The sequence below is a fragment of the Entelurus aequoreus genome, linkage group LG13, assembly GCF_033978785.1.
Source record: "Entelurus aequoreus isolate RoL-2023_Sb linkage group LG13, RoL_Eaeq_v1.1, whole genome shotgun sequence".
In the NCBI taxonomy this organism is placed as follows: domain Eukaryota; kingdom Metazoa; phylum Chordata; class Actinopteri; order Syngnathiformes; family Syngnathidae; genus Entelurus; species Entelurus aequoreus.
Genome location: NC_084743.1, coordinates 27,785,634 through 27,800,748, shown reverse-complemented (window position 1 = coordinate 27,800,748; position 15,115 = coordinate 27,785,634). Strand labels below are relative to the sequence as shown.

Below are 15,115 nucleotides of genomic sequence, written 5' to 3'. Positions count from 1 at the left end.
CTGTAGGGATTTTTAATGTCCAGCAGATGTCAGTATTTAGTGACACAGTATCGACACACTATCAATACAGTTTTGCAATGTGTCGAAACGCTTCATGACGCCTCATCAACCCATCACTAATATATATATATATATATATATATATATATATATATATATATATATATATATATATATATATATATATATATATATATATATATATATATATATATCGTCACAACACAATTAAATGCAGTAGAGAGGAACCCAAAGATGCAGACGGACGGTGAGTAAAACACTTATTTTACTTATGGAGAAGTACTCACAACAATGATCCAAACAGGAGATAACAAAAAGCGACGGTGTGAAAAAGAGAAAACAAAATGAGAACTGTGGAAAAAAGAACAAAAGCTAATATACAAAAATAACTACACTTGGTTTGGAGTTGCAAGACGTGCAAACTACCACACAACACCAAGCTGGATGGCACTGGGAAAAGCCAAGAAGGTAATCATCAAAAACTCGGGAAGCATAGGAGACTTCTGACGTGGAGAGTCGAGGGGTGGAATCGCCAAGTGCCATCCAGCTGTCAAGGTGCTGCTTAAGTAGCATCGGGTAGATTGGAATCAGCTGTGCACGTCTCACAACTCCGCCCACAAGGGGAACACAGGAACTCTAGAGAGGAAGGAGAAATGTAAGCACCAGGTCTGCTGCACCAACAAGGGAAATATATATATATATATATATATATATATATATATATATATATATATATATATATATATATATATATATATATATATATATATATATATATATATATATATATATATATATATACAGTCATGGTCAAAAGTTTACATACACTTTTAAAGAACATAATGTCATGGTTGTCTTGAGTTTCCAATAATATCTACAACTCTTATTTTTTTTGTGATAGAGTGATTGGAGCACATACTTGTTGGTCACAAAAAAAAATTCATGAAGTTTGGTTCTTTTATGAATTTATTATGGGTCTTCTAAAAATATGACCAAATCTGCTGGGTCAAAAGTATACATACAGCAATGTTAATATTTGGTTACATGTCTTTTGGCAAGTTTCACTGCAATAAGGCGCTTTTGGTAGCCATCCACAAGCTTCTGGCAAGCTTCTGGTTGAATTTTTGACCACTCCTCTTGACAAAATTGGTGCAGTTCAGCTAAATGTGTTGGTTTTCTGACATGGACTTGTTTCTTCAGCATTGTCCACACATATAAGAGTTGTAGAATTTATTGGAAACTCAACACAGCCATGACATTATGTTCTTTACAAGTGTATGTAAACTTTTGACCACGACTGTATGTATGTATGTATGTATATATATATATATATATATATATATATATATATATATATATATATATATATATATATATGTATATATATATATATATATATATATATATGTATATGTTTATGTATATATATATATGTATATATATATATATGTATATATATATATATATATATATATATATATATATATATATATATATATATATATATATACAGTATGTATATCTATATATATATATATATATATATATATATATATATATATATATATATACAGTATGTATATCTATATATATATATATATATATATATATATATATATATATGTATATATATACAGTATGTATATCTATATATATATATATATATATATATATATATATATATATATACAGTATGTATATCTATGTAATAGATATACTCACACACATACATATATGTATGTGAGTATATATATATATATATATATATATATATATATATATATATATATATATATATATATATATATATATATATATATATATATATATATATATATATACTCACACACATATATGTATGTGTGTGAGTATATCTATTACATTGTATCATATAATAAGGGTAGGTATAAAATTAAAATGATCACCCAAAAGGGACAAGCGGTATAAAATGGATGGATTGATATATATATCTGATCTACAATGACATATTTTCTTCCATTGTTGAGCATCTCTCTTTTTCGTTTCCTGCAGCGAAAAAATCATCCTGCAACATCCACAGCGAGTTTGAGTGTGGAAATGGAGAGTGCATTCGCTACGAGCTTACCTGTGATGCAATCGCACATTGCAAGGATAAATCAGATGAAAAGATGCAATACTGTGGTAAGAAATACTACAGCAACTCTGTTCTCTTACCAGATTGGGACGTAAAAGAGAAAAGTGCTGTTTTGGTCCACAATTTGCATGCCTTGATTGTCCTGATGTGATTGTTTACTTTTACTTGTAACTTTTTATGTGATCCAGACAACAGGAACTGCCGCAAGGGTTTCAGGCCCTGCTACAACCAACGATGTGTGGCTCACAGTCATTTCTGTGACGGGATTGATGACTGTGGGGATAACTCTGACGAAGCTTTCTGTGGCAGTGAGTCAAGGCCCTTTGATATCATCTTTTAACTGCCCTGCCTCAGAGGGCGTGATCCAGACACATTAATGTTTATATTAATACTACCCACAAGCCCACATGCTGCGCTGAGCCTTTCTCTTTGTAATGACTCCCAAGATTACAGACGATGCACAAAAGACATGGCCCATAATCCTCCCTAAAAGTCCTGCTAGGACAACTTCATCTTTACTACTTAATGTTCAGACCCATATGTGCTGAAATAGTCAGGATGGCACTATTTTGTTTATTTTAGCACTGTTCCAATAGAAAACAAACCAAGCGTGCAATAGACAGTAAGAAGGGGATTCATATGGCCCCATTTGTTGCGGTTTACCTGGCACATGCAACGTGACAAATTGGGGCGTTGCACTATCCACTTTAGCCGCCAGATGGCAGTAGAGTGTTGAATATCTTAAAATGTGTTTAGTGGCAATTCCGATTCTGACCACAGCGTCAGTTGCTATGCAGGGTGGCGCTTTCCATCATTTTCAGCAGACTGCATTGCAAAATGATTACCTCCCCCTCTCTTCCTCTCACGGGAAATACACCCAAGAATGGGGCCATATGAATCCCTTACCTACTGCACTAGTATAGGGGTCTTTAATGTTTTCCAGGCCAACGACCCCCAATGAATTAAGCTGCTCCTAAAGATACCTCGCTAATGTGCAATATTCACCTGTCTCTCTTAGTTGGGGAGGCAGGTAAATACAGGTTATGAATGAATTCCATTCATGGACAGTGGTGTAAGCCGGATTTATTAGTGTAAGTCAGATCTTATTCTTAATATAAATTAACTCCTATGTCACTCAAACTGTACAAAGACTGCATGAAGGACATTTCAAATACTAAAAACAAAAGTATTAAATAAACAATGATGAAGAGAAAACAATTCCTTATGTGATCTACTTTTATGAGACCATTATTTTCATCAAACTTTGTCTCGCTCATCATCAACTTGCACATTGCATTCTTCATGCAAGAAAAAAAAAAAGATAAGCACACAAGCTTCACAATAAAAGCACTGTGAGCTACATCCTGCCAACTGTGTTGAACGTTGGCAAGGCTAATGTAGTTTATTTATAGAGCACAATTTGTGCACAAAGCAATTCAAAGTGCTTTACAGAAAGTTACAAGATGTCATGACGTGGACTATCGTGCAGTAAACTGCATGGAGTGTTTTCCCGAGATGCAAAACAACTTGACTGGACATGGCATGAAGGTAAAGACATGTTTAATTTCTATCAAAAGAATAAACAAAAGGCGCGCAAAAGGCGGAGAACAAACTTGGCTAAGAAACAAAAACTACCACAAAGGCAAAACTATGGACATGAAACAAAAGACTTGCTATCGTGACATGAATAAACCAAAACTTACTTAGAAAGAAAAGAGCAGAGCAGCATGCACTATGAAATGGCATGAAGCAGTAAACATGGCCTGAAGCAGAGTGATACATAACCAGAGTGATGTCGCCAGGCAGATTCCCCGGAAACTGTCGGCTTAAATAGTCGTGACATCATTAACACAGGTGCGTGAGTCCAAAACGTGAAACAGGTGAAACTAATAAGTTGTCATGGAAACAAAACAAACAAGAGTGAACAAACAGGAACTAAAAAGAGTCCAAAAACCAAACAGAACATAGCCAAATGATCATGATCAACAGACATGACACAAGAAGACAAAAATAAAGATTGAATACTTATAATTCAAGTTAAAATCATACAATATAATTTAATTAAAATGAAAGAATGTAGACAAATGTAGGTAAAATACTTTTAGTTGTTATATGCACAAATAAATACAATTGTTTTTTTAGCTTGGATTTAAACATTGCCAATGCTGAGGCCTGTCTCACATCTCACAAGACTATTCCAGATTTTAGGAACATACAGTAAAACTGAAATGCAGCCTCACCACGTGTGGTCCTGACTCTGGGCACCAGCAGGAACCCACTCCCTGAGGTTCTCAAAGGTCCGAGATGGTTCATATGACTCTAACATGTCATTGATGTACTTTAGCAACAAGACCATGAAAATATCTGTACACAAGCAAAGTCTATTCTCTGAGCGTCAGGAAGCTAGTGCAGTGCCCTAAGCATCGGACTAATATGGTCATTATTCCTCGTTCTAGTCAGGACTCAAGCAGCAGCATTTTGAATATACTGCAGCTGCTTTTCAGCTCGCTTAGAAAGCCAAGTGAGAAGGCAGTTACGGTAGTCTAACCTGTTGGAGACAAAGCCATGGATTAGGCTTTCTAAGCCTGCTTTGGACATTATTCTTCTGATTTTGGTGATGTTTTTGGTGGTAAAAAGCTGCTCATGTTATTGACCTAATGTGGCTGTTCAAGTTCAAGGCTGAGTCCATCATTATTATAGATTTCTAACCTGATTATTAGGTTTCAGGGAGAGGGTCTCAAGTTTCTCTTTGTTTTTGTGGGCCACAGACAATGATTTTAGTTTCTTAATGATACTGTTAATATATGTATGACATACCGATACAATAATGACATTAGAAGGCCCTCGGTTACACTTACTTGTATCCCGGTGGTTGCCAAAGTCATCTTTATCGTCAATTTTTCAACATGTGTCGGACATGCAGGAAATTAGAAAAAACGGTTCCCTCTGAACCACAGTGTAAGATCACTGTGAAAAATGTTTTTTTTTTTTTTTTTACAAAATACAAATAATACAGATAAAAATGCAAATATACCACAATTACAGGTTAATGTACAAATATGTGCAATTAAAAAAATACAGTAGAGAAGATCTCACGTAAGAGGAAGATGGGGGGGGTAATCATTTTGCAATGCAGTCTACTGAAAATGATGGAAAGCGCCACTCTACATAACACCTGACGCTGTGATCAAATTTGGAATTGCCTCAAAATACATTTTAAGATATTCAACACTCTACTGCGGCATGGCGTAGTGGGTAGAGCAACCGTGCCAGAAACCTGAGGGATGCAGGTTCGCTCCCCGCCTCTTACCATCCCAAAAAAAACCAAACGCTGCCGTTGTGTCCTTGGGCGGGACACTTCACCCTTGCCCCCGGTGCCACGCACACCGGTGAATTGAATGATGAATGATAGGTGGTAGTCAGAGGGGCCGTTGGCGCAAATTGCAGCCACGCTTCCGTCAGTCTACCTCAGGGCAGCTGTGGCTATGAAAGTAGCTTACCACCACCAGGTGTGAATGAATGATGGGTTCTACATGTAAAGTGACTTTGGGTACTTAGAAAAATGATATATAAATCCCAGGTATTATTATTATTATTACTGCCTTCTAACCGCTAAAATGGATAGTTCACCCCCCAAATTCGTCATGTTTCACGTGGGAAGGGAATTCATATGGCCCCAACAAATGGGGCCATATGAATTCCCTTCTTACTGTATGTGCGTTTTGAATAAACAAAAAAAAAGTGCAAGATGTGCATCTCAAATAGCAGCAGCAACAATAAATGTGCATGGAGTTGGATGTATCTAAATAAATAAAGGGTTAGCAAAAATATATATAAGACATTCAGTGGGGGCAGAGTGAGGCCCCGTTTACACTAAGCCGGATAAGGTTATCCAGGGTGAATCCCACATAACCTTATCCGTGTCCATACACACTGTCATGTCTGTGTTCATGTTTTTGTTTGGCCATGTGCTGTTTTGTTTTTTGGACACTTCCTTAGTTCCTGGTTTCACTTCCTGGTTTTGTTTGTCACCATAGCAACCATTAGTTTCACCTGTTCCACGTTTGGACTCACACACACCTGTCTCACGTTTTCACAGTCATGTCATGCACCTGTTCACAGTTAGTCACGCACCTGTTTTCACTTATCATGTCACTATATAGGCTTTTCTGTTTCTGTTGTTCGTCCTGGCGACATCACACATTCATGCTATGTTCACAGTTCCTTGTCACGTAAGTTTTGGTTTGTTTAATGTTCATAGTTCTCCGCCATTGTGCGCGCCTTTTGTTTTCCTAGTCAAGTTTTTTTTACCTCCGCTGCGAGCGCCTTTTGTTTGTACCTTTTGTTTGAGTTTATAGTAATAATTAAATATGTCTTTACCTGCACGCCACGTCCGTTCCAATTATTTTGCACCACGGGAGAGCAAACCACGCCAGAGACCAAGTCTTGACACACACAATGGTCATTTAAGACCCCCTCACCCCTCCGTCCTCCTGAGAAACACGACCTAGTACGCATGCGTGGAAAATGCGCACGTCATAGTTACCTCCAGTGTTGCTTTGTGTGCAAGTTCTTAAATTTTACTTATCTGAACAATATCCAGTGTTGTGGTATTTCAATTAACTGGAATCCAGTGTGCTGTGGGGCCCTATTGTAGTGAATCACACCTGAGCCATCATAAATTTATCAAATCTTTATTAGACACGTAAACAATGTGATAAAGAACATTTTAATCAAAGTAGGGATCTAGATATCTGGTCAGGACACTCCTCACTCTTTTGCCTTCACCTTCATTGTCCATTCGTTTTTGGTGACTTTATATACTCTGGACCTAGACGTTGAGTCCGCGACATACATGGCGGACAATAACTGATACAGTCTGCTTTGCCAGTCCAAATACATCCGCCGTTTTCCGTAGTTTTCCCTCAACGGCCAGGTAATACAAAGCACACGCTACCTTTTTTTATCACATCCACGGGAACCCGCATTCTCGTTGTCTATCCTTCGACAAATGGAAGAAGTTTTTCGCTAAGTAGATATCACAGCTGACCTGGACATTGGAAAGTTCTCTTGCCGTCTGAGAAGTGTTGTATCCCAAATAGCTGCAATTGCTTTCTCTTAAGGTATTCATGTGTGATTTCCACAAGTGTTTGTATAGACAGAAGGAGAAACATGTCATGTCTGGATGACTCGCCTCCATATTTCCAGTGGTTACCTCCGAGTTACAAAACTGCTTTATTATGAAGCTGGCTGTGGCACGGTCTTTCTGGTGTCACTTCTTCTCCGAACTCAGTTTGTAAAAGATCAATGAGTCCATACAAAGATAAGAGCCGGAGATTCAAGAAATTGTCCGAGGAAGGGGACCTTAAAGATAGATTAGTGTGGCTGAAACGGGGCTTAGGCTAAATAATTGTTTGTTTAAAGAGTTATCCGGCTAAGTGTAGACATAGCCTGAGAGAGGGAGGACTGCTCTATGATGGGATGTGAGGTTTAGTTTCCAGAAATGAGTAGGGGGCCAGGGGGAGGAAGAGAGGGGAGTGAGTTCAGCTTCCTGACAGCTGAGTGGATAATACTGTTGGTTAGTCTGGTGGAGCTGACTCGGACGCTCTGGTACCGTTTACCAGACGACAGGAGGCTGAAGAGTCAATGTGATGGATTGGTTGGGGTCACTCACAATGCCGGAAGGCTGTGCGGGTGAAGTGGGTGTTGTATATTTCCAGGAGGGAGGAGAGTGGGATGCCGATGATTTTTCCTGCTGTGTTCACTATGTGTTGCACGGTCTTGCGCTTCTGAGCGGTGCAGTTCCCGTACCACATAGTGATGCAGCTGGTCAAAATACTCACGATGGTGCCCCTTTAGAAGGAGCACGATTGGTTTTGGGGATCTTGCCTGCGAGGAAGTAGAGTCGCTGCTGTCCTTGGCCAGTGATGCAGTGTTTTTTGACCAGAAGAAGTCCTCACTGATGTGCTCGCCCAGAAATTTACCATAGTCGTTGATAATGAGCAGTTAATGCATGTGGCATTTCCAAAAGTCCTCAACAATTTCCTTGGTCTTGCCCACGTTTATTCTGAGATTGTTGTCTCTGCACCACATGGTCAGGTGGCTGACTTCCTTCCTGTTGTTTGTTTCATCATTGTTTAAAAGGACACCCACTACAGTTGTGTCATCTACAAACTTAACAATCCGATTGATGCTGAAGGTTGTTGTGCAGTCATAGGTTAGCAGGGTGAAGTGCAGGGGTCAAGATGACCCGTACACAATCATTCTGAAAGACACAACAACGGATGGATTTTTTTTTTTAATGCATTCTAAATATTAAATAAATAAAAGTTTACAGTGGAGCCAAAGGGGGCGCCACTATTCTGCCCATAAAATCTGATAAATAACCAATTAAAAAAGCTCCAACAATGCTCAATTTATATTTCGTGACATGAATATTAAGCAAGTATTGGTGGTATTGTTATTATAAGCGCTAACGCAGTCATACTGTTTATAGCGGCGATATAATCCCTTCTGTTTGTCCTTATGTTTACATCATCGAGTTCTCTGCTGTTTCCTCGCTTCCCTGTTCCCTGTAAATGTATTCTAGATCATAAATCACGCCTCTCACCTGGGAAGTAGATAGCTAAGAATATAATCCAACAAGTTGGGAAAATTAGGCCGCCATTAAGGACCTGGAACTGGAGAGAACAACACAAAAGACGCTGATTGTTTTTAAAAGACAGTTCCCTCTGGCATGTAGTTTATAAGTGCAGCAATCTTCGCTTTTTGCTAGAGTAGTCACAAGCGAAGAGGAACAGGCAGGAGGGTGGGGTAAATAAAATAACACAATTTTGTATGTCTCTGATCATCATAGTAAATACAAATGTTTACGCCAACAAGCATACAAAGTACAGATATAGAAATATATAATACAAAAACCTATCCAGTTAATAAGTGTCAGGATGTTCTCAAAGAGGACACTAAATACATGACATGAAGCCAGCACATCCCGGAGACACTGGTAGAAAAAAAAACTCTAAACACCAGTATTTTGACAATTTTTTTTTGTATACACAACGGAATTAATACATAGTACAAAATAATATGTGTATGTTTTCTTACAATAATTATACAATAATAAACGTCCAAATACATCAATTGCGTCAACACCATTGACTTGCAAATCAGCAATTAAAAATAATTGACTGCATAGTTTGTACTAACAGTAAATAGCCCATGCAGTTCACCAAAATAGCAATCTTTTTGTATGTATCTGATGATCATACACACTAAAGAATGTTGGGTTAAAAAAATAACCCAATTGTATCCCAACTGCTGGTTCAGAAAATGACAAACGCCTTATTTGAGTTATTTTTTTCAACCCAACTTGTGCGTTTAATTTAACCAAAAAGTTTAGTTATGATAATTTAATGTTGGGTTATTCCCCGCCAAACTATTGGGTTGAATTATTTAACCCAAAAGTTGAGTTATGCTAACTCAATGTTGGGTGATTGTAAATAATGTTAATGAGATTAATCCATAATAAAATTCCCTTCATGAAAGAAGTACATTTTTAATTTAAAAAAAAAACATTTACCAAAAAATGTGTAACTCAATGAAAAACAACCTAAACTAATACCCTTATAACCCAAAAAATTGATTGCTATTCATAAAAATAACTCCAAAATGTAACCCAACACTAGCAACTCATAAGTTGGGTTATCCAAATAACACAGTATTTTTTAGTGTGTAATAACCAGAAGTGTCATTTAAAAACATCACAACATTACCAACAACACCAAACAGCCGTGGCAAGTTGCAGTTAACGGTTAGATCCGGAGCTTGAAAGCTACTAGCTCGTCCATGTAGCATTCTCTTCTTCTATATACAAACGTTTGTACATTGCCAAAACAAGCTAAAATGACCACATTCGCCCCCTCATGTATGGGAGGCACACAGCCTATGGCCAACAGTCGCATTACAGTTAGAGCATGGAAACATGTAGGTGTGAAAATAGAAGAAAACCAAATTATTATATACTAGTGCATGGTCCATGCACTAAATTAGTCTGATTTCTCAGATAATTTCACTTAAAATAAGTATTCTACAAGTCATGGAAACGCCTTAATCTGATGGTGTTTGGCTTCTGAAACGTCGTATTAACACACCTAGATTATGCAGTGAAAACCAGTTATCTCGAGTGGGTGTGCGCTGCTTGAGGGGACCCTTGGTATCGTGCATGCGCCAGTTTCAAAGCGACAAATATAACCTGGAAGATCTCATTCAATCAAAATATACAGTATACGTAACAAATGGACCGAAGAGCAGATGTATTATTGCTTCACAAAATAAAAGAACAGAACATTTTGAAGTTCATTGATGGGAGAAAAAAAGAGAAACAGAGATTTATTTAAAAAGGTAGCTAAGGAAATGGAAAATTCCGGCTTCATTCTGACTCCAGAACCAATACGAGTGAGATCATGGAAGCAGGTATATTACAAACTGATTAGCAATAACTCAGTACACAACAATAGCAACCCTGATCTGAAGGGGTATCGGGGCACGGACAGTATGTTCCTTCAGATTTAAAACTCCTTCCATCAATCCACTGAGCTTATTGAATGTACTCCGAAACATTCAAAAGTTTTCTTTCCATTCTCCGTCCAAAAATTCCTTAAAAACAACTCAGCCGAGACCAGCATGATTGAAATCTCCAGCCAGGATGATGAATCATTCTGAGTACGCTGTCTGCGCCTCACTGATAGTCTGATAGACCACAAAGTGCATCGTTTCTGTTTGTAATGTTGGGGGTATATAAACAGCGACCAAAATAATGGCTGTAAATTCCTTTGGCATATTGAAAGTCGACACTTTTCGATCATACACACCAGTTGAACAGTGTTTTTGTACTACTATGGCATCCAAGCGTCACTAATGTAAACGAAGACTCTGCTGCCTCTGGTCTTTTCCCTTTCACGTTAGGTAGGTAGGTAGGTAGGTAGGTCTTTATTGTCATTTCACAAGTGCAACACAATTTTTTTCAGCACAAACCCGTTCAAGATTAGATAAACAAACAGTGTACAGGGTTACAGAACAGGAACTCTGATGGGTAGCCACAAGGCACCCCGTAAAAGATGGGAAAAAGGTAAATGTTGGGGGAGGATGAGTTAAAAAAAAATACAGTCTAGACTGGGCTCGCAAGGGGGCCCAGTCTGGATTGGGAAAAAAAACTCCAAAGCAAAACACATATACATATTACAACATATAACCCGAGACTTGCAACAGAGGGGAGGGAGTGGGGGCTACGGTGGAAGGCTGCAGCTCTTCAGGCGCTGCCCAGCCGTCCATCTCCCCTAAGGGATTCGCGTCAAGAGCTTTGGATGGGCGATGTGTGTGTGGTGTATATTTTTTGTGGGTGCATGTGTGTGTGTAAGCCTGCCGCGTGTCTCTGTTCTGCGGGCTTGGTGTTGTTGCAGCCGCCAGTGAGTCCAAAGTCAACAACAACAGGTGTGTGTCCATGAGAGACAAGAAAGGAGTTTGTTGTGTCTTCGCCGCACTGTCCTTCGGGAAAGTCTCGAAGCCAGGGAAACAATCCAAGTTAGAATGTTTTGTATGCGAGTGAAAATAAAATTAGTTTTTCACCCTAAATTGTCTATGACTGGTCCTCAAATTCATCATGCAGGGCAGACAGTCCGATGTTATCCAAAACACCAAGTGTCCACAGTTCTTCCCGCATCCTCCAATCATTTGTGGCAGATTTGGGGTACTTTGAAGACTGCCAGCAACTTCAAATTTGTCGACAAACCAGAGCAACGCTTACTCCAATCAGCAGACGTCCTGTTGTCATAATTCCGAATAGGTGGATATCGTCACGTCCTCGAATTAAAGGGTCGCCAGGCACGCGGCACTACTTCTCCTAATAGTCCGTCGTGTGTCCAGCAACAACCGCTTCGTCACGACAGCAGGTTCCCCCAAACCCAAGATCTTGTCAAGTTCATTGAGGCCAGTTAAATAGTTCCAATGTTTAGATTTGGAGAGCAGTGCAAAAAGAGGCAACAAGAAAGTTAAGACAAGACAAAGAAGCAAGCAGGAGAGAGAAGGGAGAGGGAAGGGGAGCGTCCGTCCTCGATGAGTGCCAGTGAGAAAACAAAGTTGATCAAGTTGTACGGCGGAGTCTAGGATGTTGTCACTTAGCCATGATTGCGTAAATACAAAAACACTTGTACAATCACTTGTATGTAATCCATTTTATTGTCTGTTAATCAGGAGAATGTTTGTGTTAAAAGTTAAGTTAAGTTAAAGTACCCATGATTGTCACACACACACTAGGTGTGGCAAAATTATCCTCTGCATTTGACCCATCACCCTTGATCACCCCCTGGGAGGTGAGGGGAGCAGTGAGCAGCAGCGGTGGCAGCGCCCGGGAATCATTTTTGGTGATTTAACCCCCAATTCCAACCCTTGATGCTGAGTGCCAATCAGGAAGGTAATGGGTCCCATGTTTATAGTCTTTGATTTGACTCGGCCGGGGTTTGAACTCACGACCTACCGATCTCAGGGTGAACACTCTAACCACAAGGGCTAGCCTAAGTCGCATACCTTCGCGTTTGCCTTTTCTTATGCTTTCTTTCGCACTATTTGCAGCGTCTCTTATCCGGGAGGGAGACAGCAGTCGAGCCCGCTGTGGGGGATGGCAGGCGAAGTAATCCGAGTAATCCAACCACCAGTGTTGTTTCTTTCTGCGCTGTGTCTACATATCTGTTGTTGTTGTTGTTGTTGTTGTGTGCACTTTTTTCCTACGTGCAACACAAACTGACAACTGTACGAGCGTCCATGCAAACTTTCACGCAAACTTTCATTATACAAAATGTAGAAAAGTACGAAAACACTGTTTTATTTGGACAGAGTTGGGCCGCCGTTGTCGTAGAACTGTGTGAGCTATTGATTGGAAGCAGTGAGCAGACACAGGCAACTTTCTCTTTCTACAGAGTGCCCTGCAACTACTGTAGTTCTGGAGCAAATATTTTGTTAAGGGCTCTTTTATCTGGTCTCTATAGTACATTGGATCAATGTTAACATGTGTTCACAATTTGTGAAGGATATACAATTTTATGCATATATATACACTACCGTTCAAAAGTTTGGGGTCACCCAAACAATTTTGTGGAATAGCCTTCATTTTTAAGAACAAGAATAGACTGTCGAGTTTCAGATGAAAGTTCTCTTTTTCTGGCCATTTTGAGCGTTTAATTTACCCCACAAATGTGATGCTCCAGAAACTCAATCTGCTCAAAGGAAGGTCAGTTTTGTAGCTTCTGTAACGAGCTAAACTGTTTTCAGATGGTGAACATGATTGCACAAGGGTTTTCTAATCATCAATTAGCCTTCTGAGCCAATGAGCAAACACATTGTACCATTAGAACACTGGAGGGATAGTTTCTAGAAATGGGCCTCTATACACCTATGTAGATATTGCACCAAAAACCAGACATTTGCAGCTAGAATAGTCATTTACCACATTAGCAATGTATAGAGTGTATTTCTTTAAAGTTAAGACTAGTTTAAAGTTATCTTCATTGAAAAGTACAGTGCTTTTCCTTCAAAAATAAGGACATTTCAATGTGACCCCAAACTTTTGAACGGTAGTGTATATATACCGTATTTTCCGGACCAAAGGGCACCCCGAATTATAAGGCGCACTGCCGATGAGTGGTCTATTTTTGATAATTTCTCATATATAAGGCGCACCGGATTATAGGGCGCATTAAAGGACTCATATCATTTTTGTTTCCTCTAAATGTAAAACACTTCCTTGTGGTCTACATAACATGTAATGGTGGTTCTTTGGTGAAAATGTTGCATAGATTATGTTTTACAGATCATCTTCAAGCCGCTTTCTGACATTCGCTTCCGGATGCGCTGTTTTGAGTGCGGTCTTATTTAGGTGGCTCACCTTCGACAGCGTCTTCTCCCCGTCATGTTTGTTGTAGCGTGTAGCGTGTTCCTTGGGTGAATAATGGAAACTCACTATACCGGTATGTTTTAGCGCTTTCATGGAAAGTTTACTGACAGATATAAGTTAGAACTTTACACTACTTTATATTAGAAATGGCAACAGCGGACGACGAATGCCACATAACAAGAAGATAGAGTAAAAGAAGAAGCTTATCCACTACGGTGTCGGTACGGACTACAAAGGCGGACGCACGTAATTTTTCAGGATTTACGCAGATCCCAAATACAGATCAGAAGGTACCAGAAGGTAGGAAAAGTTCCTTTTGCATAATATTGCAAAACAAAACGCCAGATAATATGTCCTACCTTATACGCACACCATAATAATACTTGTATGTTGAAGCACATCAAACGGTGCAGCCTACACTTATTTCTTATGTTTGACTGCCATCTACTGGTCACACTTATCATTACACCATGTACCAAATAAAAATTGCTTCAAGGTGGGTAAGCTCAACCAAACGTATTCCTTACATTAGGCTCACCAGGTTATAAGGCGCACTGTTGAGTTTTGAGAAAAAAAATTAGATTTTAAGTGTGCCTTATAGTCCGGAAAATACGGTATATAGAAAATATAATTCAATTCTAGTCAGCCAAAATATTCTCAACCCTCCTGCAGTACCTCAATGGACCCCCTGGGTCACAATAAATGTATTGACGAACTCACCATCATAGTGAACTTTTTCCTATCAAATTAGCAATCTTATTATTCAGAGAGTTAGGTAAAGCCTGCTAGAGCTTGGGTTCCACTAAGGGTGTGACAGAGAGGTGGCTGCATCAGCTGTGTAAATAGTGGGACATAATTCCAGCGTGACAATCTTACCCGTCTGTCGAGGGGATCAAAAACAAAAAGATGAAACGAGGACATCCAAAGTTTTGAGTATATAAGGGTGCTTGTGTTCTTCCCCTTCATTTGCTGTATTTTAATACATTTATAAATACAAGTACAATGATAAATTGCGGTCATTTTCCTAAAGGGTGGAA

At 39.0% G+C, this 15,115-nt stretch overlaps 1 protein-coding gene across 1 annotated transcript in view; it reads left to right on the top strand.

The window, feature by feature from the left end:
- LOC133663276 (low-density lipoprotein receptor-related protein 1B-like) overlaps positions 1-15,115 on the top strand; it is an 872,326-nt gene that overhangs the window by 642,460 nt on the left and 214,751 nt on the right. Inside the window, 2 exon segments of the mRNA XM_062067630.1 lie at positions 2,053-2,181; positions 2,323-2,442. Of these exon segments, the coding sequence (XP_061923614.1) occupies positions 2,053-2,181; positions 2,323-2,442 (249 nt within the window).